Source organism: Schistocerca nitens, chromosome 8, assembly GCF_023898315.1.
Source record: "Schistocerca nitens isolate TAMUIC-IGC-003100 chromosome 8, iqSchNite1.1, whole genome shotgun sequence".
NCBI lineage: Eukaryota > Metazoa > Arthropoda > Insecta > Orthoptera > Acrididae > Schistocerca > Schistocerca nitens.
The window spans coordinates 299912725-299938829 of NC_064621.1; the positions used below are offsets into that span (position 1 = coordinate 299912725).

Sequence of the window (26105 nt, forward strand, 5' to 3'; positions counted from 1 at the left end):
TTCTTTTATTAAAAAGTGCACAATCTTGGGAATTATGTAAAACCAAAATTAGGCTCCAAGCAGGGAGCAAAAATGTGATATAAATGTTCTTTATCACTCCAGTAATTTTTCCAGAAATGGGAAAGTGATGTACATTAATATTGTTTGTTCTCATCTTTGTAACTTTACTACTTAAATAATTGTGTTAATGTTAACTATATGCCTTTCTTAACTACTGAAAAAAAAATACCAAATCAAAAATTTCATGAAGTATTGAGCAGTGAGTAGTGTAAGTAGTATAAGTACTACTTTGCGTGGCCATTCTTGCAGAGCCAAATCATCAGAACACCACTGCATGAGAAATTCAATATAAAAGAAAGTTTTAGTCTGAAAGGGAAAAAAGCACTTGTTCTTGTGCAAGCCTAAGCAGATGTGCTAAGTTTCATGAAAATCGGAGATTCAGGGTAACAGATCCTAGAATTATTGAGTGATTTGACTTGGAATTACTTACCTTTCATTTCTGTGACTCATTGGAACTTCAGACGAGATGGCACCTGGGAATATTGAAATATAACTTTAGTTTTGGATGGTGTTTAATATATAATGATAGGTGCTGTGTTGGGCAGTTAAAAAATGTAAAGTTGCTATTGTGAATGTCAGTAAGGAAAAATGAATTTTATTTGATGATGTATTCATTCGAAAGACGGATTCACGTTTTTAATTTTTTATATTTTGGACCTGTTGTGGGTGGGAGGGTGTGAAAATCCTAGAATCTAACAAGCAAAGTCGGGAGAGCAAAGCTTGGTAGCAAAAATGAAGAAATTGTGCTACCAGTCACATTATTTATTTTGAGTTAAATTAAAACATTTCTGTACTTTGAACATGTTTTTCTCATCATTAAGTTTTTTATTGCACACATATTGATAGTGCAGTTGCACTTAGTAATTACATCTTTCCAAGATTCAGTTGAAATATATTTCCAACTTGTATTACAACACTATATTGCAGAATTGTATCACAAACTACAAGCACTGAGCAATAAGCGGTTTGCTGAAGACTTTTGTGAATTTCACTGCAGAACTGTTTGTAACTACACATAAACATTCATAATATTTGCATAAATTGGCATTTCTTAACAAAACAACTTTGTTAATTTTGTTTGTGGTGAAGTAGATATGAGGGATGAGTGAAACAAATCTATTGATAAAGTCAATAGGATGGGAAACAAGGATAGTTAGGGATATGCTGGATAGTGTTGAGGCACTGATAGAAAAGAATCAAAAGGCGGGATAGAGAACCTCCCACGTTCTCGCGATCTTGAAAGGAAAGGAAAGGAAAGGAACGGAAAGGAAAAGGAGAGAGTGAAAATTGAAGTACAGAAGTTAAGTGTTGGAAGTCTTTCCTGAAGGGATTTGTATAGAGTGGACCCTTTTATGGAAGTGAAATGTGGATGTTAAAATGGTACGAGAAGAGAATAGAAGTTTTTGAAATATGATGCCACAGAAGCTGAAGATTAGGTAAGTGGGTTGAGTAACTAATCAAGAAAAAAGAAGGGAGCAATTGATAGGACACTTCATGAGGTGTCAAGAAATAGTCAGTTCGGTAATAGAAAGAACTGAAAAGGGGGGGTTAATCGTAAAGGGAGATCATGGCTTGACTACATCAAGCAGTTAAGCAAAACTGTTGATAGTGCACTACATTAGGGTCAACTGTCAGAAAATTTAAGGGCAAGCAACATTATACAAGTGCAATATGTCTCTCGAGATTGATATTAAAGGAATTGGGGAATAACAAGGGTGGGCCGGCCGAAGTGGCCGTGCGGTTAAAGGCGCTGCAGTCTGGAACCGCAAGACCGCTACGGTCGCAGGTTCGAATCCTGCCTCGGGCATGGATGTTTGTGATGTGCTTAGGTTAGTTAGGTTTAACTAGTTCTAAGTTCTAGGGGACTAATGACCTCAGCAGTTGAGTCCCATAGTGCTCAGAGCCATTTGAACCAATAACAACGGTGGTGTGGAGACTTTGTTCTAAAAACCTTTTCCTGATATGCACCACATTGATATACTGACAAACAGAAGACAAAATATGCATGGAAGTAGGTGGAGATTTTATTGGCATGTGTGACTAAGATTTGTATCTTCTGCTAACCATCATCACAAGTTCAGAGACAAGGAGTACACTTGGCAACCATCATTGCAAAATAAGGTATGACCAACAGGGTTAATCACATTCAGAGAGGTGTATCAGTGGATTGATATATTTCAGATGAAAGCTGTGCTGAAAACTTGTAACCCCTTTGTAAGCATTGTCAAAACTCTATTATGACTGACAGAGTTTACTTTGAAGTCAAATAAAAGTATTTTGTTTGCGTCTAATGTTTTCTGTTTTTGTTAACACAATTTACTGAATTCTTTAGATGCAGTTTATATGAATAAGTTGTAAAGATTTAAGTTTTTGATATTAAAGGAAAAGAAGAGTTACAAATATAAAGGAAAATTGGTGCTTGCATTGTGAGGGTGCAGTGTCTCTTCTATATTGCATTAAATACTAAATTGTGTTGTTGGAAGTAATGTAGTTCTTCTTTTTATGTTATAAACTTAAGCTTTATGGCTGGCATTCAAGTTTTTATAAATTAAAAAAAGTAAGAGGACTTGCATGTAAAACATTGTGGTGTTTCTCTACCAGAAAAACTGTTTTCAGGGGTTTTGCAAAGAAAACATTATTGAAAACGGCGAGGAAAGCTGGATTCAAGCCAAAGGCTTCATCAAAACGGCAGAAATATGTATTCCCTAACATAAGTAATAGTAGCAAATACCTTACATCACCTGGTCGTATGAGTCTTCCAATAACAGATGCAGCTGACTTCGGTCAAGATGATGATATTTCAGGTGAGTAAACACTCTGAGAGCTATAAGAGAGAAGCATTTAGACTAGAACCATGTTGTATAGTGAATCTGTTACCAATATTAATTTTTGTTTGCTGCTGCTAGCACATTGAAAACACCACTTTGACTCTTTTGTTGCTTGACCTTGTATTTTATCTTTCATGTGTTTCTGCTCTCAGCTGTAATAACGTAACTTTCCGTAGAATATTGTTTTGGGTTGTTGGTTTAACTGATGTAATCCAAAATGTATGACTAACGTTAGATCCTGGAATGAATGACATGTCGGTCATAATAGGGGTATCATTGATTGATGGAAATGATACACATCACACACAATTTGAACAACATATCTTGTCAGTCTGTAGAGGGCTGATATCAGACAAAACAGGTAATTTCTTGAATGAGATTTTCACTCTGCAGCAGAGTGTATACTGATATGAAACTTCCTGGCAGATTAAAACTGTGTGCCGGACCGAGACTCAAACTCGGGATCTTTGCCTTTCGCAGGCAAGTGCTCTACCGTCTGAGCTACCAAAGCACGACTCACGCCCCGTCCTCACAGCTTTACTTCCGCCAGTACCTCGTCTGCTACTTTCCAAACTTCACAGAAGCTCTCCTGCGAACCTGGAGAACTAACACTCCTGGAAGAAAGGATACTGCGGAGACATGGCTTAGCCACAGCCTGGGGGTTGTTTCCAGAATGAGGTTCGCAGGAGAGATTCTGTGATGTTTGGAAAGTAGGAGACGAGGTACTGGCAGAAGTAAAGCTGTGAGGACGGGGCGTGAGTCGTGCTTTGGTAGCTCAGACGGAAGAGCACTTGCCCGCGAAAGGCAAAGGTCCCGAGTTCGAATCTCAGTCCGGCACACAGTTTTAATCTGCCAGGAAGTTTCAGGTAATTTCTTGTTGAAATATGCAATTAACTGTTCTGGTCAGTAACCCATTTTTAAAAACTATACATGCCTTATTTTGATTATGTAGAAACTGCACATAACTTGATTTATTTGATTTCATTACCTCTTATATTAATGAGAGGAAGACTAGGAAAGGTGACTTATAAATTCATTGATTATAGAAAATACTTGTGGTGTGATCACAAAAACAGATAGATTAGCTCGGGTCACATTCACTTGTATGAGGCAACCAGATTACTGTGGTACAGTTGTGGCTATGGAGGGCTCATAGCAATTAAACGATACTAGAACTAATAGAATGTATTGTGAAATAAACTGGAGAATTATTGATCAGTCATTACAGTAACTTGATTAGGGTAAGAGGACAGATTGATTTCGTGGCAGTATGTTGACTACAAGTAAATTGAGTTACTCGTATTTCTGCAAGTACTTTCCTGCTTGACTCTTAAAATGCCCATTTAGTGAAGCTGCCAGCTTGTATAAACACCTGAGTCAGCTGCAGCTTGGTACATGGAATTTATTCCAATATTGTGCTATCAATTGCCAGATTTTTGAATTCACAACTGAGGAATTAAATTTCAAACTTGTGATATTTCAAGGTTTTTCAGCTAAACTGATGCCCCAGAAGTACAGGGCTATTACAAATGATTGAAGCGATTTCATAAATTCACTGTAGCTCCATTCATTGACATATGGTCACGACACACTACAGATACATAGAAAAACTCTATAAAGTTTTGTTCGGCTGAAGCCGCACTTCAGGTTTCTGCCGCCAGAGCGCTCAAGAGCGCAGTGAGACAAGATGGCGACAGGAGCCGAGAAAGCGTATGTCGTGCTTGAAATGCACTCACATCAGTCAGTCATAACAGTGCAACGAGACTTCAGGACGAAGTTCAACAAAGATCCACCAACTGCTAACTCCATTCGGCGATGGTATACGTAGTTTAAAGCTTCTGGATGTCTCTGTAAGGGGAAATCAACGGGTCGGCCTGCAGTGAGCGAAGAAATGGTTGAACGCGTGCGGGCAAGTTTCACGCGTAGCCCGCGGAAGTCGACGAATAAAGCAAGCAGGGAGCTAAACGTACCACAGCCGACGGTTTGGAAAATCTTACGGAAAAGGCTAAAGCAGAAGCCTTACCGTTTACAATTGCTACAAGCCCTGATACCCGATGACAAAGTCAAATGCTTTGAATTTTCGGCGCGGTTGCAAAAGCTCATGGAATATTTATTTTTATTTTATTTATTGATTTATTTAACCTGGCAAGATTAGGGCCATCAGGCCCTCTCTTACATCTAACCAGGCATTCTACTTATTTTACATTCATATGTTTTAGTAGGCATGTTAAACTACATCTAGTACAAAAAGTGAAATAAACAATTTGAAAGGTACACCTGGAAAAATACATACATATAGAGTTTATATTCTTAGATCACAAGTACTGTTATAATTAGACATTATTGAACAGACAGATTTGAGATAGGAGTGCTGGCAGCAGGGAGTATAAGGGAGACTCATGGTGAAGGGAGGAGAAGAATAGAGAGACATGATGAAACATAATTAAGGAAATATAAAGGAAAAGAATATTGCGTGGCTAATAGAGATGGATGAAGAGGAAGGCATCTCAGGAGCAACATAGGAGACGCTAGCTTTGCTATTTGACAGATGAGGGGATTGTCCTTGTACATTAATTTTGTGGAGAACTTTATAAGGATGATAGTAGGAAATGCTTCAACTTCTTCTTAAAAGCAGCAGGAGATTGAATTTTGCGCAAGGTAAGGGGCAGTTTGTTCCAGAGGCGGACAGCGGCAACTGAGAAGGAGTTTGCAAAAGTTTTTGTTTTGTGAGTGGGCACAGTTAGGATACCAAATAAGAGTGACCTCGTGTTTCGATTATTATGACATGACAGGTTTTTAATCTCTGAAGCAAGGTACTGGGGTGTTTGCGCCTCGAGGAGTCGGTGGAGTAGACATAGAGTGTGGTAGTCGCGCAATTTGTCCGGCCGCAGCCACCCTAGCTGGGAGTATGAAGCACTAACATGATCGTATCGGCGAATGTTGCAGGTGTAACGCACACAGGCATTCATGGTTAGCTCTAGCCGTCTTTTGTTTTCACTGCTCATGCCTTGTTGAATCACATCACAATAGTGGAGGTTCGGTAGAACGAGTGCTTGCACGAGCTGGCGTTTCAAGTCCTGTGGAAATATGTTCCGAAACTTTTTGAGAGCATAGAGACAAGCAGACGTCTTTCGGCACACTGCGACTGTATTCTCTGCCCAGTTGAGATGCTCATCCAAAGTTACACCCAAGTTCTTCACTGTTTTCTGATATGGTATTGGAGTACCGTCGAGCAGAATAGGAGGTAGCCGTTCGCGGAAATCTGAACTTATTAATTTCTGATGGGCTATTAAGATTACTTGCGTCTTTTTTGCATTTAGTTTAAGCCCCAGGTTTTTCGCCCATGTCACTACTGAAGACAGATCATCATTCATCTGAGCGATTGCAGTGTTTACATCTTCAGGTCTGATGCTTAGGTAGAGCTGGAGGTCGTCGGCATAGAAATGATATTTACAGGAGGACAGAACCGATGAAATATCGTTGACATATAAAGAAAACAAAAGTGGTCCTAAGACTGATCCTTGTGGCACTCCCGAGGAAACATGTTTCCAGGAAGATTTTTCATTTACGCAGACAACACATTGCTGTCTGTCTTTTAAGTAGCTTTCAAACCATCTCATTGCACTTTCAGAGAAATTAAGCTGTTGCATTTTTCTGAGCATTATGTCAAAGTTAACAGTGTCAAAAGCTTTGCTGAAGTCCAGTAGCGTCAATATTGTTGCCTTTCGATTGTCGATGGCATATTTCAGGTCATCAGTTACTTTAATTAGAGCAGTGTTTGTGCTGTGATGTTTACGGAAACCGGATTGAAATTCGTCATATAGGCTGAATCCATGCAAGTGTTCAGTGATTTGGTCATGAACAATATATAGGAATAGGATGCGTTCAGTGCGGAACTTATTTTCAGAGATGAAGCAACATTTTTTCTTAATGGTGAAGTGAACAGACACAATGTGCGAATCTGGGCGGTAGAGAATCCTCACGCATTCGTGCAGCAAATTCGCAATTCACCAAAAGTTAACGTGTTTTGTGCGATCTCACGGTTTAAAGTTTACGGCTCCTTTTTCTTCTGCGAAAAAAACGTTACAGGACATGTGTATCTGGACATGCTGGAAAATTGGCTCATGCCACAACTGGAGACCGACAGTGCCGACTTCATCTTTCAACAGGATGGTGCTCCACCGCACTTCCATCATGATGTTCGGCATTTCTTAAACAGGAGATTGGAAAACTGATGGATCGGTCGTGGTGGAGATCATGATCAGCAATTCATGTCGTGGCCTCCACGCTCTCCCGACTTAACCCCATGCGATTTCTTTCTGTGGGGTTATGTGAAAGATTCAGTGTTTAAACCTCCTCTACCAAGAAACGTGCCAGAACTGCGAGCTCACATCAACGATGCTTTCGAACTCATTGATGGGGACATGCTGCACCGAGTGTGGGAGGAACTTCATTATCGGCTTGATGTCTGCCGAATCACTAAAGGGGCACATATCGAACATTTGTGAACGCCTAAAAAAAACTTTTTGAGTTTTTGTATGTGTGTGCAAAGCATTGTGAAAATATCTCAAATAATAAAGTTATTGTAGAGCTGTGAAATCGCTTCAATCATTTGTAATAACCCTGTACATCTGCTATAAAAATCTGATGATTGACCATTTTTCCAGTAATAAGCTCTCATATTTTGCTAGATGAATGTTAAAGAACACCAAGCCTGAGGACAACAATTGTTTGCATTTTCTTAGTTCTTGTAATTTAACAGGTGATACTGTTTATATCTTCAGTCCTAAGGCAAGAACCTGTCAGCCTGTCGAGAGTACATACGTGTTAAAATCAAGGAACATTTTGATTGTTACAGTTTTGGATGAGAGTAGAGGAGGGGATGAGAAAATCTTTTGATATTTAGGAACAGAAAAAGATGAGATGACTGAGTATGAAATAATTCATGCAGTGGTGTGTGGGCATTGTGAACTGAGCAGTATTTACGGTTGCTGAAAATAACTTGCGTGTCTTATAAATTAGACCATTCTATCATTATTTCTAATTATACAATAACTTTGGTTTTTATTTTTTGTGTGCTTGTAATGTGTAAAGCATCTTATTTTGTTCTGGTCCACCTTCTCTTATTTGTGGCAATTTTATTTAGCTTGTAGAAGTTTTTCCTGGAGAGGGTAAGTTTTTAAAAAATGGTAATTCATATTTTAGAAGAGTTAATCTATTGCAACAGTGTAATGGTTCTTCAGCAATAAATTATTTACTGAAAATTGGATTTTAGTGGTCAGTAATTGCAGAAAAATGTTTAATAACTGTTTAGTGGTGATTAATATTTAAATAGTATGAGGATCTGGTCAGTATGTAAAAGCTAATTTTTTTTAGTAGTATGCTAGTAGTAGTACACATCACCAGCTTTCCTGCTAATTTTATTATGCTATAGTCCTTCGCAAATAGAGAGAGCATTTTAATGGTTGTCTAAGGAATTTGTCTCAGACGACTTCTTTTGTATGACTTATATCCATCTATCTGTTAAACATCAGGAACGAATTAAGTAAGTTTGTGTCTAAGGGAAAAGGCGGCGGGGGGGGGGGGGGAGTTCATAAAACTATTGAATCTTGCTGTAACTAATAATTTCTATTGATGACTAATTTATGTATGTGTTACATGGTTTTGTGATTGACAGTTACAGATGATTTTGAGGTTCCTGGACCAGGACTGGTTCCTCCAGCACCTACTGATGCAAAAACGCTTGAGCGACTGTCGGAAAGGAGTTATGTAAGAGACTGGTATAGACTTGGGCTTTGTAGCAGTACCACGGCAAATAACAGTTCCAGGCAGAGCAGTGAACCTTTCAGAATAAGCACAGTTAACAGCAGATACACCATGTGCAGAAGGTTTGTGTGTATTGCGTATTACAGAGATAAGTATATATCTCAGAAATGTTAATATGACAACTGTGTATACAAAAATTAAATATGAAAATCAACTAAGCCTTATGTGAATATTTATAGATGAAAAAGGTTGCATTCGTGTGAAACGTGATAGTCATACTATCGTAAACACATCAAACGATCATTGTTGTCTTCAGTCTGAAGACTGGTTTGACACATTTCTGCATACTAGTCTATTCTATGCAAGCCTCTTTATTTTTGAATAACTACCACAACCTACATCTCTTTGAACCTGCTTACTGTATCCAACTCCCTGTACAATTTTTAATCCCCACAATTCCCTCTGTTACCAAATTAGAAATTCCTTGATGCCTCAGGATTTGTTCTATCAATTGATCCCTTCTTTTAGTCATATTGTGCTGTAAATGTTATTTTTTCCCCAATTTCATTCAGTATCTCCTCATTTGTGGTTTGATCAACCCCTTTAATCTTAAGCATTCTTCTGTAGCGCCATGTTCTGAAAGCTCGGACTCTCTTCTTCTCTGCACTGCTTATTGCCCATGTTTTGCTTCCATACAAGCTGCTATTCAGATAAATACCTTCAGAAAAGACTTTCTTATGCTTAAATTGATATTGGAATTAATCAAATTTATCTTTTTGAGGAACACTTTCCTTACTATTATCAGTTGGAAAGTTATATCCTCTGTCCTTTGACCATCATCAGTTATTTTGCTGACCAAATTACAAAATTTATCTTCTACTTGTGGTGTCTCATTTCCTAATATAATTCACTTAGCACTTTGGATTTAATTTGACCCTTCTTTTACTTTTTTGATGTTCATCTTACCTCTTTTTCAAGACACAGTCCATTTCATTTAGCTGCTTTTCTAACTTCTTTGCTATCCCTGACAGAATTACAATGTTGTCAGCAAACCTCAGTGTGTTTATGTCTTCTCCCTGAACTTGAATCTCTCTTCCAAATTTCTCCTTGGATACCTTTACTGCTTGCACAGTGCCAAGATTGAATAATGTTGGGGATAGGCTACAACCCTGTCCCACTCACTTTTCAGTCACTGCTTTCATATCTTCTGACTGTTATAACTGCAGTCTGCTTTTGTTACATTTGCAGCTAACTCTGCAAATCCTGTATTTTATCCTGCTGTCTTCAAAATTTCAAAGGACGTATTCCAGTCAACATTGTCAAAAGCTTTCTCTAAATACACAAATACTATGTATGTGTAAGTCTACCCTTCATTAACCCTACTGTAGAGTCTGTATGGCCTCATTTATTTCTACATTTCTTTGGAACTCAAAATTGATTGTTCCCGAGGTTGCCCTCTTCAAGTCTTTTCTTACCTCTGTAAGTAATTTGTGTCTGTATTTGCAACCATAACTTAGTAAACTGATAATGTGGTAAAATTTCACACGTGTCAGCACTTTCCTTAATTGGAATTGGAGTTATCACACACTTCAAGTCTGAGGGTATTTCACCAGTCTCATATATCTTGTGCACATGCTGTAGTACTGTAATACCTTTGCCATGGCTGGCTCACTCAAAAATCACAAAAATTCTGAGGGATTGTTGTCTCCTTTAGGAGGACTTATCTTTTTCAGTGTTCTGTCGAACTCTCCTTACAGTATCATAACTTCCTTTTCCTGGTCTATAATACTGTCATTAGGTTCATTTCCCTTGTAGAACCATCTTTGGCTTGCCATGTGAGCTCTTGATATTCATACAGCTACTTATCGTTTACCAAAATTTATTTATGGGCAACATCTACCTTTCCTGTAGTCAAGTGTGCTTCTGCAGTCTTACATTTCTCCTCTTGCCATTCTTGCTTAGCCATTTTTCTCTGTCTCTTTCATTTTTTAGATGTCTGTATTCCTCCATTTGCCTGCTTCATTTTCTAAAGTTTATTTTCTCCTTCTTTTTGTTAGATTCAATATCTTGTGCATTATCCAATGATTTCTACTGGGTCCTGTCCTTTCACCTATTTGACCCTCTACTCAATGCTGCTCTCAACTCTTTTGTCTTCTATTGTTATATTGCTGTCCCCTACATAAGTTCTAATGCACCCTCTGAAACTCTCAACTAATAAGTTTTGTACCTTTCTGCAATTTCTTCAGCTTTAAATATCAGTTTGTAACTAACAAGTTATGGTCACAGCCCGTATCTGCTCCTGGAAATACTCTATGCACAATTCTACAAAGCGGCTTTCCTTATCATTCCATTCCCTCATTCCATGTTTTCCTTTTATTTTTTCTTCTCTTTCTTTTCCCCAACACAATTAAATTTTCATCTCCCATAACCTTCTGAACAAGTTCTTTTATTTCATCAAACATTCTTCCAATCTCTTTCTCATCTGTGGAGGTAGTTGACGTATGAACTTCATGTTGAGCTCCACATCTGATTGACATTAATATTAATGATTAATGAAAATGACCACAGCTGTATTAATACACATTTGTATCATGTTTGGTTTAGTTCCTTTAGAACATCATCAGGTTACTGTGTTAGGCCAGTATTGTGATATAAAAGTATGGTTGTTATATCTAAAATCTGGAACCAAGAACCTTTTATATCATTATATTGGCACAATAGGGCAACCTGATGTTATTGTAAAACTTCAGAACCAGTTGTAACACAATGAAAGTGTGTAAATACAAACGACATCCTTTTCAAATTGTCTAATGCACATTCAGAGAAGTCAAGGTGCATTTTACTTCATTCCATACACCTCCTGATTGATAATGTGACAGTAGAATTACAAAACGATTAAATTCATGCTTCAACAGTTAATAATCTTCTAATACACCATCTATAAATGGACTTGGAATGGATAAAAGTTATACATATTCACTTTTTACCCTCTCACTTTGTCTTATTATAGTCTATTTTCAGGTCCACTTTCGAACTTGTTTTATTAAGTTTTTCTGATTGTTACTGAAGTTTATCTGTACTAGAGGGGGAAAAGTATGTCATCTGTAAAACATGGGTGGTTCAGATGGGTGCCATAAGTAGGTACTCCTCCCCCTATCCTATAGGACTTGATTGAATTAATAAGTGTGTGTGTGTGTGTGTGTGTGTGTGTGTGTGTGTGTGTGTGTGTGTGTGCGCGCGCGCGCGCATGATCACTGTCTTTTTTTGTTGTACATGTCTGCAACTCGACATGTCCTCTGTATGGTGAGTAGCAATGTATCCTTTTCTTAATATGGCCATTCTGTCTCTTTGTAATTTTATAATTTGCTCAAATGAATTTTTCTTTTGATTCAGTGTCAAATACTTTGTTACAAGTATATGAAAATTTGCATTTCATGACTGACTCAACAGTATGCTTTACATTTGTATGTTGTCATTCTATGCAGATATCGTAGTATTTAGTATTCATATTGGTATTTTTCATTATCTCACAAGTTACTGAACTTAAAAAGAAATGAAGTAGTTTGATAAAAATGGTGAGTTGAAGTGAACATAGCAAAAATATGGATTTGTTTTATAGGGTACATTTATCTTTCAGCTTCACTTGGAATGTATGAAATTAAAAAAGAATGGTTGCAGTTATATAACATTTTTATGAAAAGATTTTCTTATACCACATCTAAATTAATAAAACAAAACTTTTATTATGTTTGTACTTTTTGTGGATGGCATTGTTAATTTTTGTCCCTCCTTTACAGTTATCCAGCACTTCTTGTGATGCCATCTGTTGTGTCAGATGATAGTATCAGACGTTTCTGTCGTTGCTACCGAAGCAACAGACTGCCTTGTATAACATGGCGACATCCTCGTACTAAGGCATTGCTGCTTCGTGGCTCTAGTTACCATGGAAAGGGTGTCATGGGAATGCTTAAAGGACATCCCTCTTCAACAAGTGAGAACGTTTTTGAATTACATTTATTTAGTGTATTTAATTGTAACAAGATCTGTTTTTGCACTAGCTATATGCCCCATGCTTTGCAATAGAAGTTAAATAAGGACCTTTGCATTCCATCACTTCTTAGTGTTCTGTACAACAGTTGGTAACAACAGAATCTTTATATGATAATTTCATCAATAAATTCATTTTTCTTAGCTAAGAAGTCAAATGTAAATGGAACCTGTTGAAAGAAACAAGGAAATTTTGTAAAGCTTTGAACATACAAAGTAAAATCAGTAAATCCGTATATCCTAGCCATGTAAAATGGCTCTGAGCGCTATGGGACTCAACTGCTGTGGTCATCAGTCCCCTAGAACTTAGAACTACTTAAATCTAACTAACCTAAGGACATCACACACATCCATGCCCGAGGCAGGATTCGAACCTGCGACCGTAGCAGTCGCACGGTTCCGGACTGCGCGCCTAGAACCGCGAGACCACCGCGGCCGGCTCCTAGCCATGTAAATTCAATATAAGTTTGTATTCATGAAGTTAAGATAGTGGCATTTAATTTTGTAACCGATGTAATCTCCCGAAAATACTTATCTCACCAAGGTAAAAAAAAAACTAACAACCCATCTGTTAATTCTTTGTTATGCTATATCATCACAAAGATAAACAGCTGAACTACAAAGCTGAGCAGACTCCTAAAACTTTAAATTACCACATCTTTCTTATCTGTGATCCAATTCTGATGTAATAAAGCCTATACATTCCTCCAGGTTATGCCCGATTTACCTGTGAAACCCCTATTAAAATTCATATTTTGGAGATTAGCTTGGTCAAACTTGCTTACAAGAAAGGCACACACAACTATTTCACAGTTTAAATTATTAGTATAGACTTAACAGATCTGGATGGCATTGGAAACAGTATTTAGAACAAAAATTAGCTTGCTTTCAGAAAAACTTCGTTTTTAAAAGAGTGTAGAGCATAAGTTTATGTTTCGAATTTGTATTACTCATAGAAAATAGCAGTGAAAATTTTGTGCCACACCTATCATCTTCACAAATTATCAGCATAAATAAAAGTGACTAGATCAAAGTATCGTGCATTGATGGCCTCTCCCTGAGGCACAAATTTGACCAATGTGATGCCTTTTCGGTCCCAAAACACTGAGGCCATGCTTTTTTTTTTTTGTTGTTGACTATTTTTCCACATAATTGCCATCATGTTAATTGTATGTGATGAGCTGTGTCACAAGCTTCTTTATGTCCTCCTCAAAGAACTCTCCCACCAGCTCTTTCCTTCCCTTAAGAACCTCTTTCTACACCTGCTTGTCAGTTGAAAATTTTATTCCACCCATGTGTGCCTTCAGGGAGGTGCAAAGATCTGAAGGAGCAAAGTCAGGGGAATGACAGGGGCTGGTCCAAAAGTGCCTTGGTAGCTAAGGCAGTGTGAGGATGTATGTTGTCGTGCCACAAGCACACTCCTCTCATCAGCTTTCCCTTTCTTTTGCTTTGAATGCTCCCTTGACTTTTGGTAGTGTCTCACAGTAGTTGTCTCCCCCCAAGGCAAAAATTCGACCAAAATGCTGCCTTTTTGTCTCAAAATGCTGAGGCCATGCTTTTTCTTAAGCGATGTTGTGGCACTGTGTTGACTGTCTTTTTGTCTCAGGGGTGTAATGAGCCATCCATGTTTCATCTCTAATCATAGCAGAGCTTAAAAAAATCCTCATCTTCCAATTCAAGTCAATCAAGAATCTTATGAACCCTATTGAACAAATTTTTTTTCTGCTGTTTTGGAACCCATCTTGCATACAGTTTCCGGTACCCCAGTGTTTATGTATGTCTCGTGTTAGGAAGTTCTGGAGAACTGTGGAAACATCAACAAAATTTCTTCTTCTGTTAATCAGAAGACTTTCCTCATGAATAGTTTCCTTTTTTATTTATTTATTTTATTTATTTATTATGAGTAAGAGTAAGTTGGACATCCTACTTTGTATCAGCAGTATTCTGTTCCTTTGAAAAATAGGGTATTAGATAATATTGATGCCGATGACTGGAGAACATGGAATTATAACTCTTCACCTGTTCATGGGTCGTATAAATAGTATGTAGTAGTAGAGAGAAGGAAAATTACCATTTTCAGGTGTTCTGCTCGAATGAAAAACAAATTGGTGGCTGGTGCACTCTTTTACTGGAAACCAACAGATGGTGACCTATATCAAAGTGCACAAAGCTTTTATCAGCAGCCCATAAGAAAGCAGTTTTAAATGTGCTGTTACATAGAGCTAAAACTGTGTGATAAGGAACACCTGCTTTCGGAGATGAAATGTTTAAAAAACGTATTCTGGATGCATGGCTGTAGTGACAGAGAGATTAATTTAGCCATTTCTTATCATGAAATTTCAAACATTTTCACTTTTTATTTATAATCTGCGCAATTTATTTTCACCAGAGATCATCTTTATTACTGTGCAGTTGAATGTGTAGCCTCTGATATGTTACATCATCCTTTTAAATTAAATGCAAATTGTGTTTAAATTTCAACATTCACATCACATCACTTCACTTCACTTCACTGAATGAATGGTTCAGAATGTTCTAACTAAAGAATATTTCAGTATCAGTCATCATTTTGAACTGATTTCCTATCACCAATCAGATTAACAAAGTTCATTTGCACACTTACGTAAATTTTTAGGAACTAAGATAAATTTTATTTTTTACGTTAGCATCGATCTGAACTATTCTTTAATTATACGTTTTCATAGAAGGGCATTACTTTTACCAGTATCACTTCCTCCAAGATTCACTTCACAAAATTTTCATGATAAATCAGAACACTGATATCTTCAAATTAATTCCTAAAACTTTATTTGAACACAATGCATACCGTGTCATGTAACGTAATAACTTTTAATAACAAGATCAGTTGACAACTCTTGAGATGTCAAGATATCGAGACTGACTGAATGCTTTTTCTTTACAAATTATATCTTTCTTTCTTTATACAGTTTTAACAAAAAAGGGCATACCAAGAAAGTGATGCTCTCGGCATCTTCATCATCTCTCTGGCCGCTGACTTGATGATGAATGTGTCTGGTGGTGTTAACCTGCTTTCTCGGATGTGGAGACTGTCATTGTGGACAACTTCTTGCTGTGCCGCTCATGGAACAAAACAAAACACTACCTTTGGTGGTTACATGAGACATTTACAAATTACTTAAAGCCACAATTACATTAAAACATGGATACAACTTACCATATATCATTGCTGCTGGTAAGACCAGTAATGATATGACTGAATATATTGTATCACTACACACTGCACAGAGTAGCAGTGCCACATGAAATGTCACAAATTTGACAAATCTGCTGTTGCTGAATGCAGCCTCATAAAGCACCATACGATTGTGTTTGATGAAACGGATATGTTATGTGTGCGTCTACCTACTCAGATTCCTGTTATCAAAGAAGCTGTTGACGTTGGTGTTTGTAACGACTACAGTAACCAAGACAGAGGCTACACCCATAGTGACGCATGGAAACGGGCACTTGCTGCTGAAAGGCAACAGAGAAATCAGTTTAGTCATCCACCACCTAATGCAATCTGTATTGCTACCAATTTTCTGTCCCCATCCCCCACCCCACACATGAACTGTGGACGTGGCTGTCAGTGGAGTGGGTTGCGTGCCTCAGCAGTACAGATAGCTGTGCTGTGTGTACAACCACAGCAGAAGGGTACCTGTTGAGACACCAGGCAAACATGTCGTTTCTGAAGAGGGCAGCGGCCTTTTCAGTAGTTGCAGGGGCAACAGTCTGGATGATTGACTGAACTGGTCTTGTAACATCAACCAAAACAGTCTTGCTGTTCTGGTACTGCAAACATCTGAAAGCAAAGGGAAACTACAGCATAATTTTTCCTGAGGACTTGCAGCTCTGCTGTGTGGTTAAATGACGACGGTGTCCTTGTGGGTAAAATATTCCGGACGTGAAATAGCCCCCTATTTGAATATCTGGGCGGTGTCTACTCAGGAGGTGGTGTGAATGGGAGAAACAAAATTGGCATCCTGCAGATTGGAGCATGGAATGTGAGATCCCTTAATTTGACAGGTTGGTAAGAAAATTTAAAAACAGAAATGAATAGGTTGAAGTCAGATATAGTGGGAATTAGTTAAGTTCAGTGGAAGGAGGGAACAGGACTTCTGGTCATTTGAATACAGGTTTATAAATACAAAATGAAGTAGGGGTAATGCAGAGGTAGGTTTAATAATGAATAAGAAAATATGAATGCAGGTCAGTTACTATGAACAGCATAATGCATGCATTATCATAGCCGAGATAAGCATGAAGTCCTCGCCTACCACAGTAGTATGAGTTTACTTGCCAACTAGGTTCACAGATGATGAAGCGATTGAGGAAATGAGAGATGAGATGCAAGAAATTATTCAGATAGTTAAAGAAGACGTATCTTAATTGTGATGGGTACTGGAATTTGTCAGTAGAAAAAGGAAGGGAAGGAAAAATAATAGGTGAATATAGAGTTGGGGAAAGGAATGAAATAGGAAGCCACCTTTCAGAATTTTGCACAGAGCATAATTCTATCATCGGTTACACTTGATTTCAAAATCATAAGAGGGTTGTGTCTGTGGAAGAGACCTGGAGACCCTGGAAGGTTTCGGATTGGTTATATAATATTGGACTGAGATTTAGGAACCAGATTTTAAATTTTAAGACATTTCCAGGGGCTGATGTCAACTCTCACCACAATTTATTGGTTACAAACTATAGATTAAAATCAAAGAAATTGGAAAAAGCTAGGAAGTTAAGGAGATAGGACCTGTATAAATTGAAAGAACCAGAGGTTGTTGAGAGGTTCAGAGGGAGCATTATACAGCGGTTGACTAGAAGTGGGGAAATGAATACAGTAGAAAAATAGTGAGTGATTTTGGGAGATGGAAAGACAAGGCCTAGTAGGAATCCTAGAATAAGACAAGAGATATCAAATTTAATTGATGAGAGGAGAAAATTAAAAAATACACCAAACCAAACAGGTCAAAGGGAATACGAATGTTTAAAAATGGGATTGAGAGGAGGTGCAAAGTTGCTAAGCAGAAATGGCTAGAGGACAGATGTAAGGATTTAGAAACATATTTCACTAGGGGAAAGTTAGATACCACCTATAGGAAAATTAGAGAGGCCTTTGGGAAAAAGAGATGCAGCTGTATGAATATCAAGAACTCAGGTGGTAAACCAGTCCTAACCAAAGAAGAGAAAGCTGAAAGGTGGAAGAAGTGTATAGATGGTCTATACAAGGGAGATGAACTTGAAAGCGGTATAATGGAAGGGTAAGTGGACATAGATTAAGATGAGATGGGAGGTATGACACTGGAAGAATTTGCCAAAGGTCTGAAAGATCTAAGTCAAAACAAGGCCCCAGGACTACTGATAGATGCGGGAGAGCCAGCCATGACAAAACTCTTCCTCGGCTGCAGAAGATGTATGAGAGGGGTGGAATACCCTCGTACTTCAAGAAGTTTATAGGAATTTCAATGCCAAAGAAAGCAGTTGCTGGTGTGAAAATTACCGAACTGTCAGTTTAATAAATCATGGCTGCAAGATACTAACTTCATGAATTTCTTACAGAAGTATGGAAAAACTGGTAGAAGCAGACCTCGGCAAAGATCAGTGAGAAGAAATGTAAGAACGCGTGAGGCAATACTGACCCTATGACTTTACCTAGATGATAGGTTAAGGAAAGGCAAACCTACATTTATAGCATTTATGGACTTATTGACAATGTTGACTAGAATACTCTCTTTGAAATTCTAAAGGTAACAGGGATAAAATACAGGAAGGGAAACACTATGTATAACTTGTACAGATATCAGACAGCAGTCATGAGTCGAGGAGCATGAAATGGAGGCAGTGCTTGAAAAGAGAGTGAGACAGGGTTGTAGCCAATCCTGACGTTATTCAATATGTTCATCGAACAAGCAGGAAAAGAAATCAAAGAAAAATTTGGAGTAGAATTTAAGTTAAGGGAGAAGAAATAAAAACTTTGAGGTTTACTGATGACATTGTAATTCTGTTAGAGACAGCAAACGACTTCAGAGTAGTTGAATGGAATGGACAGTGTCTTGAAAGAATGTTATAAGATGTTGTTGTTGTGGTCTTCAGTCCTGAGACTGGTTTGATGCAGCTCTCCATGCTACTCTATCCTGTGCAAGCTTCTTCATCTCCCAGTACCTACTGCAACCTACATCCTTCTGAATCTGCTTAGTGTATTCATCTCTTGGTCTCCCTCTACGATTTTTACCCTCCACGCTGCCCTCCAATGCTAAATTTGTGATCCCTTGATGCCTCAAAACATGTCCTACCAACCGATCCCTTCTTCTAGTCAAGTTGTGCCACAAACTTCTCCCCAATCCTATTCAATACCTCCTCATTAGTTACGTGATCTACCCACCTTATCTTCAGCATTCTTCTGTAGCACCACATTTCGAAAGCTTCTATTCTCTTCTTGTCCAAACTAGTTATCGTCCATGTTTCACTTCCATACATGGCTACACTCCATACAAATACTTTCAGAAACGACTTCCTGACACTTAAATCTATACTCGATGTTAACAAATTTCTCTTCTTCAGAAACGATTTCCTTGCCATTGCCAGTCTAAATTTTATATCCTCTCTACTTCGACCATCATCAGTTACTTTACTCCCTAAATAGCAAAACTCCTTTACTACTTTAAGTGTCTCATTTCCTAATTTAATTCCCTCAGCATCATCCGATTTAATTTGACTACATTCCATTATCCTCGTTTTGCTTTTGTTGATGTTCATCTTATATCCTCCTTTCAAGACACTGTCCATTCCGTTCAACTGCTCTTCCAAGTCCTTTGTTGTCTCTGACAGAATTACAATGTCATCGGCGAACCTCAAAGTTTTTACTTCTTCTCCATGAATTTTAATACCTACTCCAAATTTTTCTTTTGTTTCCTTTACTGCTTGCTCAATATACAGATTGAATAACATCGGGGAGAGGCTACAACCCTGTCTCACTCCCTTCCCAACCACTGCTTCCCTTTCATGCCCCTCGACTCTTATAACTGCCACCTGGTTTCTGTACAAATTGTAAATAGCCTTTCGCTCCCTGTATTTTACCCCTGCCACCTTCAGAATTTGAAAGGGAGTATTCCAGTTAACATTGTCAAAAGCTTTCTCTAAGTCTACAAATGCTAGAAACGTAGGTTTGCCTTTTCTTAATCTTTCTTCTAAGATAAGTCGTAAGGTTAGTATTGCCTCACGTGTTCCAACATTTCTACGGAATCCAAACTGATCTTCCCCGAAGTCCGCTTCTACCAGTTTTTCCATTCGTCTGTAAAGAATTCGCGTTAGTATTTTGCAGCTGTGACTTATTAAACTGATAGTTCGGTAATTTTCACATCTGTCAACACCTGCTTTCTTTGGGATTGGAATTATTATATTCTTCTTGAAGTCTGAGGGTATTTCGCCTGTTTCATACATCTTGCTCACCAGATGGTAGAGTTTTGTCATGACTGGCTCTCCCAAGGCCATCAGTAGTTCTAATGGAATGTTGTCTACTCCCGGGGCCTTGTTTCGACTCAGGTCTTTCACTGCTCTGTCAAACTCTTCACGCAGTATCTTATCTCCCATTTCGTTTTCATCTACATCCTCTTCCCTTTCCATAATATTGTCCTCAAGTACATCGCCCTTGTATAGACCCTCTATATACTCCTTCCACCTTTCTGCCTTCCCTTCTTTGCTTAGAACTGGGTTGCCATCTGAGCTCTTGATATTCATACAAGTGGTTCTCTTCTCTCCAAAGGTCTCTTTAATTTTCCTGTAGGCAGTATCTATCTTACCCCTAGTGAGACAAGCCTCTACATCCTTACATTTGTCCTCCAGGCATCCCTGCTTAGCCATTTTGCACTTCCTGTCAATATCATTTTTGAGACGTTTGTATTCCTTTTTGCCTGCTTCATTTACTGCATTTTTATATTTTCTCCTTTCATCAATTAAATTCAATATTTCTTCTGTTACCCAAGGATTTCTATTAGCCCTCGTCTTTTTACCTACTTCATCGTCTGCTGCCTTCACTACTTCATCCCTCAGAGCTACCCATTCTTCTTCTAATGTATTTCTTTCCCCCATTCCTGTCAGTTGTTCCCTTATGCTCTCCCTGAAACTCTGTACAACCTCTGGTTTAGTCAGTTAATCCAGGTCCCATCTCCTTAAATTCCCACCTTTTTGCAGTTTCTTCAGTTTCAATCTGCAGTTCATAACCAATAGATTGTGGTCAGAGTCCACATCTGCCCCTGGAAATGTCTTACAATTTAAAACCTGGTTCCTAAATCTCTGTCTTACCATTATATAATCTATCTGATACCTTTTAGTATCTCCAGGATTCTTCCAGGTATACAACCTTCTTTTATGATTCTTGAACCAAGTGTTAGCTATGATTAAGTCATGCTCTGCGCAAAATTCTGCAAGGCGGCTTCCTCTTTCATTTCTTCCCCCCAATCCATATTCACCTACTATGTTTCCTTCTCTCCCTTTTCCTACCGACGAATTCCAGTCACCCGTGACTATTAAATTTTCGTCTCCCTTCACTACCTGAATAATTTCTTTTATCTCGTCATACATTTCATCTATTTCTTCATCATCTGCAGAGCTAGTTGGCATATAAACTTGTACTACTGTAGTAGGCATGGGCTTTGTGACTATCTTGGCCACAATAATGCGTTCACTATGCTGTTTGTAGTAGCTAACCCGCACTCCTATTTTTTTATTCATTATTAAACCTACTCCTGCATTACCCCTATTTGATTTTGTATTTATAACCCTGTATTCACCTGACCAAAAGTCTTGTTCCTCCTGCCGCCGAACTTCACTAATTCCCACTATATCTAACTTTAACGTATCCATTTCCCTTTTTAAATTTTCTAACCTACCTGCCCGATTAAGGGATTTGACATTCCACGCTCCGATCCATAGAACGCCAGTTTTCTTTCTCCTGATAACGACGTCCTCTTGAGTAGTCCCCGCCCGGAGATCCGAATGGGGGACTACTTTACCTCCGGAATATTTTACCCAAGAGGACGTCATCATCATTTAATCATGCAGTAAAGCTGCATGTTATAAGATGAACATCAAGAAAAGCAAAACGAGGATAATGGAATGTAGTCAAATTAAATCAGATGATGCTAAGGGAATAAGATCAGGAAACAAGACACTTAAAGAAGTAGATGATTTTTTTCTATTTGGACAGCGAAATAACTGATGATGATCGTAGTACAGGTGATATAAAATGCAGACTGGCAAGGGCAAGAAAAGAATTTCTGAAGAAGAGAAATTTTTTAGCGTTGAATATAGATTTAAGTGTTAGGAAGTCATATCTGAAAGTATTTATCTGGAGTGTAGCCATGTATGGAAGTGAAACAAGGACAATAAACAGTTTAGATAAAAAGAGAAAAGCTTTCAAAATGTGGTGCTGCAGAAGAATGCTGAAGATTGGATGGGTTGATCATGTAACTAATGAGGAGGTACTGAATAGAATTGGGGAGACTAGGAATTTGAGGTACAACATGACCAAAAGAAGAGATTAGTTGATAAGATGCATTCTGAGACATCAGGGGATCACTAACTTAATATTGGAGGGAAGTGTCGGGGATAAAAATGGTAGAGGGAGACCAAGCGACGAATGCAGTTAGCAGATTCAGAAGGATGTAGGTTTCAGTAGTTACTCGGAGATGATGAGGCTTACACAGGATAGAGTAGCATGAGCATGGAGAGCTGCATCAAATCGGTCTTCGGACTGAAGACAACTACAACAAGAACCACCACCGATGCTCTTTGGTCACAGACATCAACATTGTCTCTGGTATGATATGGAATTTCTGTGAATCTGTGAGTTCTGTGATCCACACTTGAATGATAGTAATGTAAGTACTATACACTTTATTGCTAATTACCAGTGAACATAGATCTTCAGGAAGCTTTCTTGAGAAAAAGTCCAGCAGAATTCTCACTGTTTCATCGTACACCATTTCTGCTGCTAAAGTGGCAAGGTTTGTTTGGAGCGCGATCTGCAACGTGAGTAACACCAGTGGCAAGGCAATCAACCAGCAAGACTTGTGATACATTAACACTGACTTGATTGTCCTGAACCAGCCTTCCACCATACTACTGCTTGCTGAATGTTTGATGATGAGTGAACCCACATAAAGTAACTAGATGGTTGAACAAAGAAGACACCGTGTCAATCTTTTCTGTTGTCACATGTTCCAGGCACCCAAATATTGAAATCAGTGTAGTAAACAAGGCTTGTGGAACTCTGTCTGCAGAAATGCCCATAGTAGGTGTAGCTTCAATCCAGCAGGTAGACCTGCCAGTAGCCGTGAGAATGTATGAGGGATGTTCAGTAAGTTAGTTTCCCTATTTTATAAGAAATATTAAACACAATTTACCATGCTGAAATAATTTTATTGACATTGTACAATGCTTCTGTTATTTTCCTACATAGTCACTTTGCTTTTCCAAGCATTTTCAGTAATATGACCAAATTTTTTCCAAACCAGTGTTGTACAAGTTCTGGTGATCTGCTTGTAATCAGCTGTCACTTTCTATGTTACTTCATTTTTGGCTTTGAAGTGCTTATCTCCATGATGACATTTTAGTTGGGGAATACGTGAAAATCACTTGGAGGCAAGATCTGGTAAATATAGAGGATACGAGAACACTTCCTAGTTGAATCTTCTGAGTCCTATCTCAGTCATTTGAGCTGCACGAGCCTGAACATTGTCATGAGTGAAGAGACAAAAATCCAGGACATTTTCTTTTGATGGCAACTTGCACAAATTCCTCTAGACTTTATAGTACCTCTCTGATGTTGTGAGGCAGGCAGTGAATGAGTTAACACCCCATGACAGTCCCAAAAGAGGGCTGTCACAACTTTACCTGCCATATGTGTGACAATTGCCTTTTGTAAGTCACATTTGCCAGGTTTCTTCCACACCATATTCTTGATGTTTTGTCCCAATGGTTGCATTATGAGCCAACTCCCGTTGAGTATTGGTAGTTGATAGTTGTTTTGTTGTGAAAGAAACTAATGACAGAGTGCAGTTCACAAGTGGATGCACTTTGTATTGGTAACTCCGTGCTAACTGGTGGCATACTGGCAAGATAATGCGGTACACATCGTAAGTTAGCGTGAACAGTGTCAACATATACTAGTCGAATTTACCACCCCTTACATGTCCCGTAAATAGTTTGTTCCGAAGAGAAATAAAATAGGGAAACTTGCGTATTGGACAACCCTAATGTTTGAATCCTTGTAGGGGTAGGTGCCCAACAAGTCTATATGGACATAAAAAAACAGCATATTGTTTTTCAAAAGGATCAAAGAGGCTTGTGGGCGTGGCATCCAACTAACAAGGTAAGTGGGTTGTAACCCATAAGCGATAATCATGTCATACTCTAGGCCAATGATATAAATGTCCATTACCATATGAATATTTCTGTTAGCTTCAGAATGTGAGAGACCATGAATTGCGTCAAAATTGTGTTTTCCATAATGGAAAGATATGAAATGGGGTCTGCTCTGAGAAACATCGCAAGAGGTGAGTAAGTTGCCTATAGGTAATTATTTCAGCTGCAGTTGCATCGTTTGTTTTGCAACAAACTCATGTGGGTCCTCGTCTATTTCCTGTGCCATAGCTAACGGGTTAGAGCCACTCTTGCAGAGAGTGCATTGATTCTTGAGAAATAGTTGCCAGCCACATTGCTAGCTCCTTGTATGTGACGGTAATCGGTATGAAAGAACTGCAGAGGAGAGAAGAAATTGTGAGGATTGTTAAAACTCCAAAGAAACAGTTTTATGGTCTGTAAAGACAGTGATTTGGTATACCTCAACTTGTGGTCGGAAATCTGTAATTGCTTTGTAGATCACTAACAGGAACAGTTGTAGGAAGTCCATTTAGTCTGTATGTCAGTCAACTTATGGAGAAAACAAATCGAGGGCTGCCATGACCCTTTTACCTTTTGTTGTGGCATCACCTATACAGCAATATGGCTAGCGTCAATGACCACAGCCAGTGGCACTAAAGGTAGAGGTTCAGCAAGAAGTTCTGCCTTTCACAAGGAGGATTGGACTTTGTGAAAAGCAGACAACATTTCAGGCATCCACACAACACAGCATTGTACCTGTGAAATGATGCTGGAAAGTGTTGCTGTGAGCAGTACCTGGCTCTCCACTGCATATGGCAGGTGGCGCCTGTCAAAATTAAGCCTTGCCTAAGAAATTGCTGATATGTTTTTGGAAGGAGAACAGATTGAAACAGGTCCACCTTAGATTTTAAGTACTTAACATCTTTGGGAGTCACCGAATGTCCCAAAAAAGTCCACTGCCTCTTTTGTGAAGCACACACCTGCCACTGTTTACCAAAATAGTCCATAGGTGAATTTTGTGCTCATTAGCAGATGCTGCAAAAATTAACACATTTTCGGGGTATGTGAAGCAGAAATGCAGGTCATGTTTTCTTGGCACTCTTAAGGCAGAATGGCTCTGTAAATATTCAAAGAGGTGAAAAGTCATGATTACTACTGGCATTGTACATTCTCTGGTTCTGCTGGTATGCCTTTTGACAGTCAATAACACTAAATATTTGGGAGTCTGCCATTGTGGTCGTAAAATCATGTAAGTGGGGACAGGATAGCAATCTGGTGTAGTGTGCACATTTAGGCTGTAATAGTCCCCACACAGATGCTATGAACTATCTTTCTTTTGAACTAGATGTAGCAGAGGCACTCGCAGGCTGTGAGAACATCTGATAACCTCCATAGTCAACAATTCTTCAAACTCTTTCTTTGTAGCAGCTTACTTGTCAGGAGCCAATTGTTAGACCTTGAAAACAACCAGTGGCCCTGGGAATGTGGTGTGTAGTGTTATATTGTACTTGAAACTGTGGTGCAGGTTGGCATTCTGCTTTGTCCACACTCATACCGAAAGTCACACCATCCCTGAGGTGACGGAGATGCACTTGAACCATAACAAGTGTAGCAGCACTGTCTCAAATGTGGGTGCATAGGACCTCCTTGTCGGTGAGGAGGATGTGTATCTTCTGTTCTTGCACTGTCATAGCTTTTGAAATTAGACCACTAATGTTGGACAGCAAGGTAAAATTTTCCATTAACATTGACATTTTTGTGCCTGCTGCTGAACATGCTGAAGTCCTCTTGTATGGGGATGCAGTTTTTGCTGACACAGAAACATATTGTAGAGTTATACGGCCATGTGCTATTTCATTGTTCACATGAAGTGTAGCTTGGCATATGGATAATGTTTTGTTGTAACAGTGGATAAAATCCAAGTATGGGCTCAGTGATAACAGTGATCAGGAAAGTCCATGGGAAAATTATCTAAGAATCCTAAATTCACAGCTGCATCTT

The 26105-nt window shown here is 38.6% G+C and overlaps 1 protein-coding gene across 1 annotated transcript in view; it reads left to right on the forward strand.

Moving 5' to 3' along the window:
* The window catches only part of LOC126198531 (myotubularin-related protein 13), a 219927-nt gene that overhangs the window by 126995 nt on the left and 66827 nt on the right, over positions 1–26105 (forward strand). Inside the window, exons 20-22 of the mRNA XM_049934926.1 lie at positions 2677–2864; positions 8566–8776; positions 12452–12645. Coding sequence (XP_049790883.1) covers positions 2677–2864; positions 8566–8776; positions 12452–12645 — 593 coding nt within the window. The remainder of the gene's footprint in view (positions 1–2676; positions 2865–8565; positions 8777–12451; positions 12646–26105) is intronic.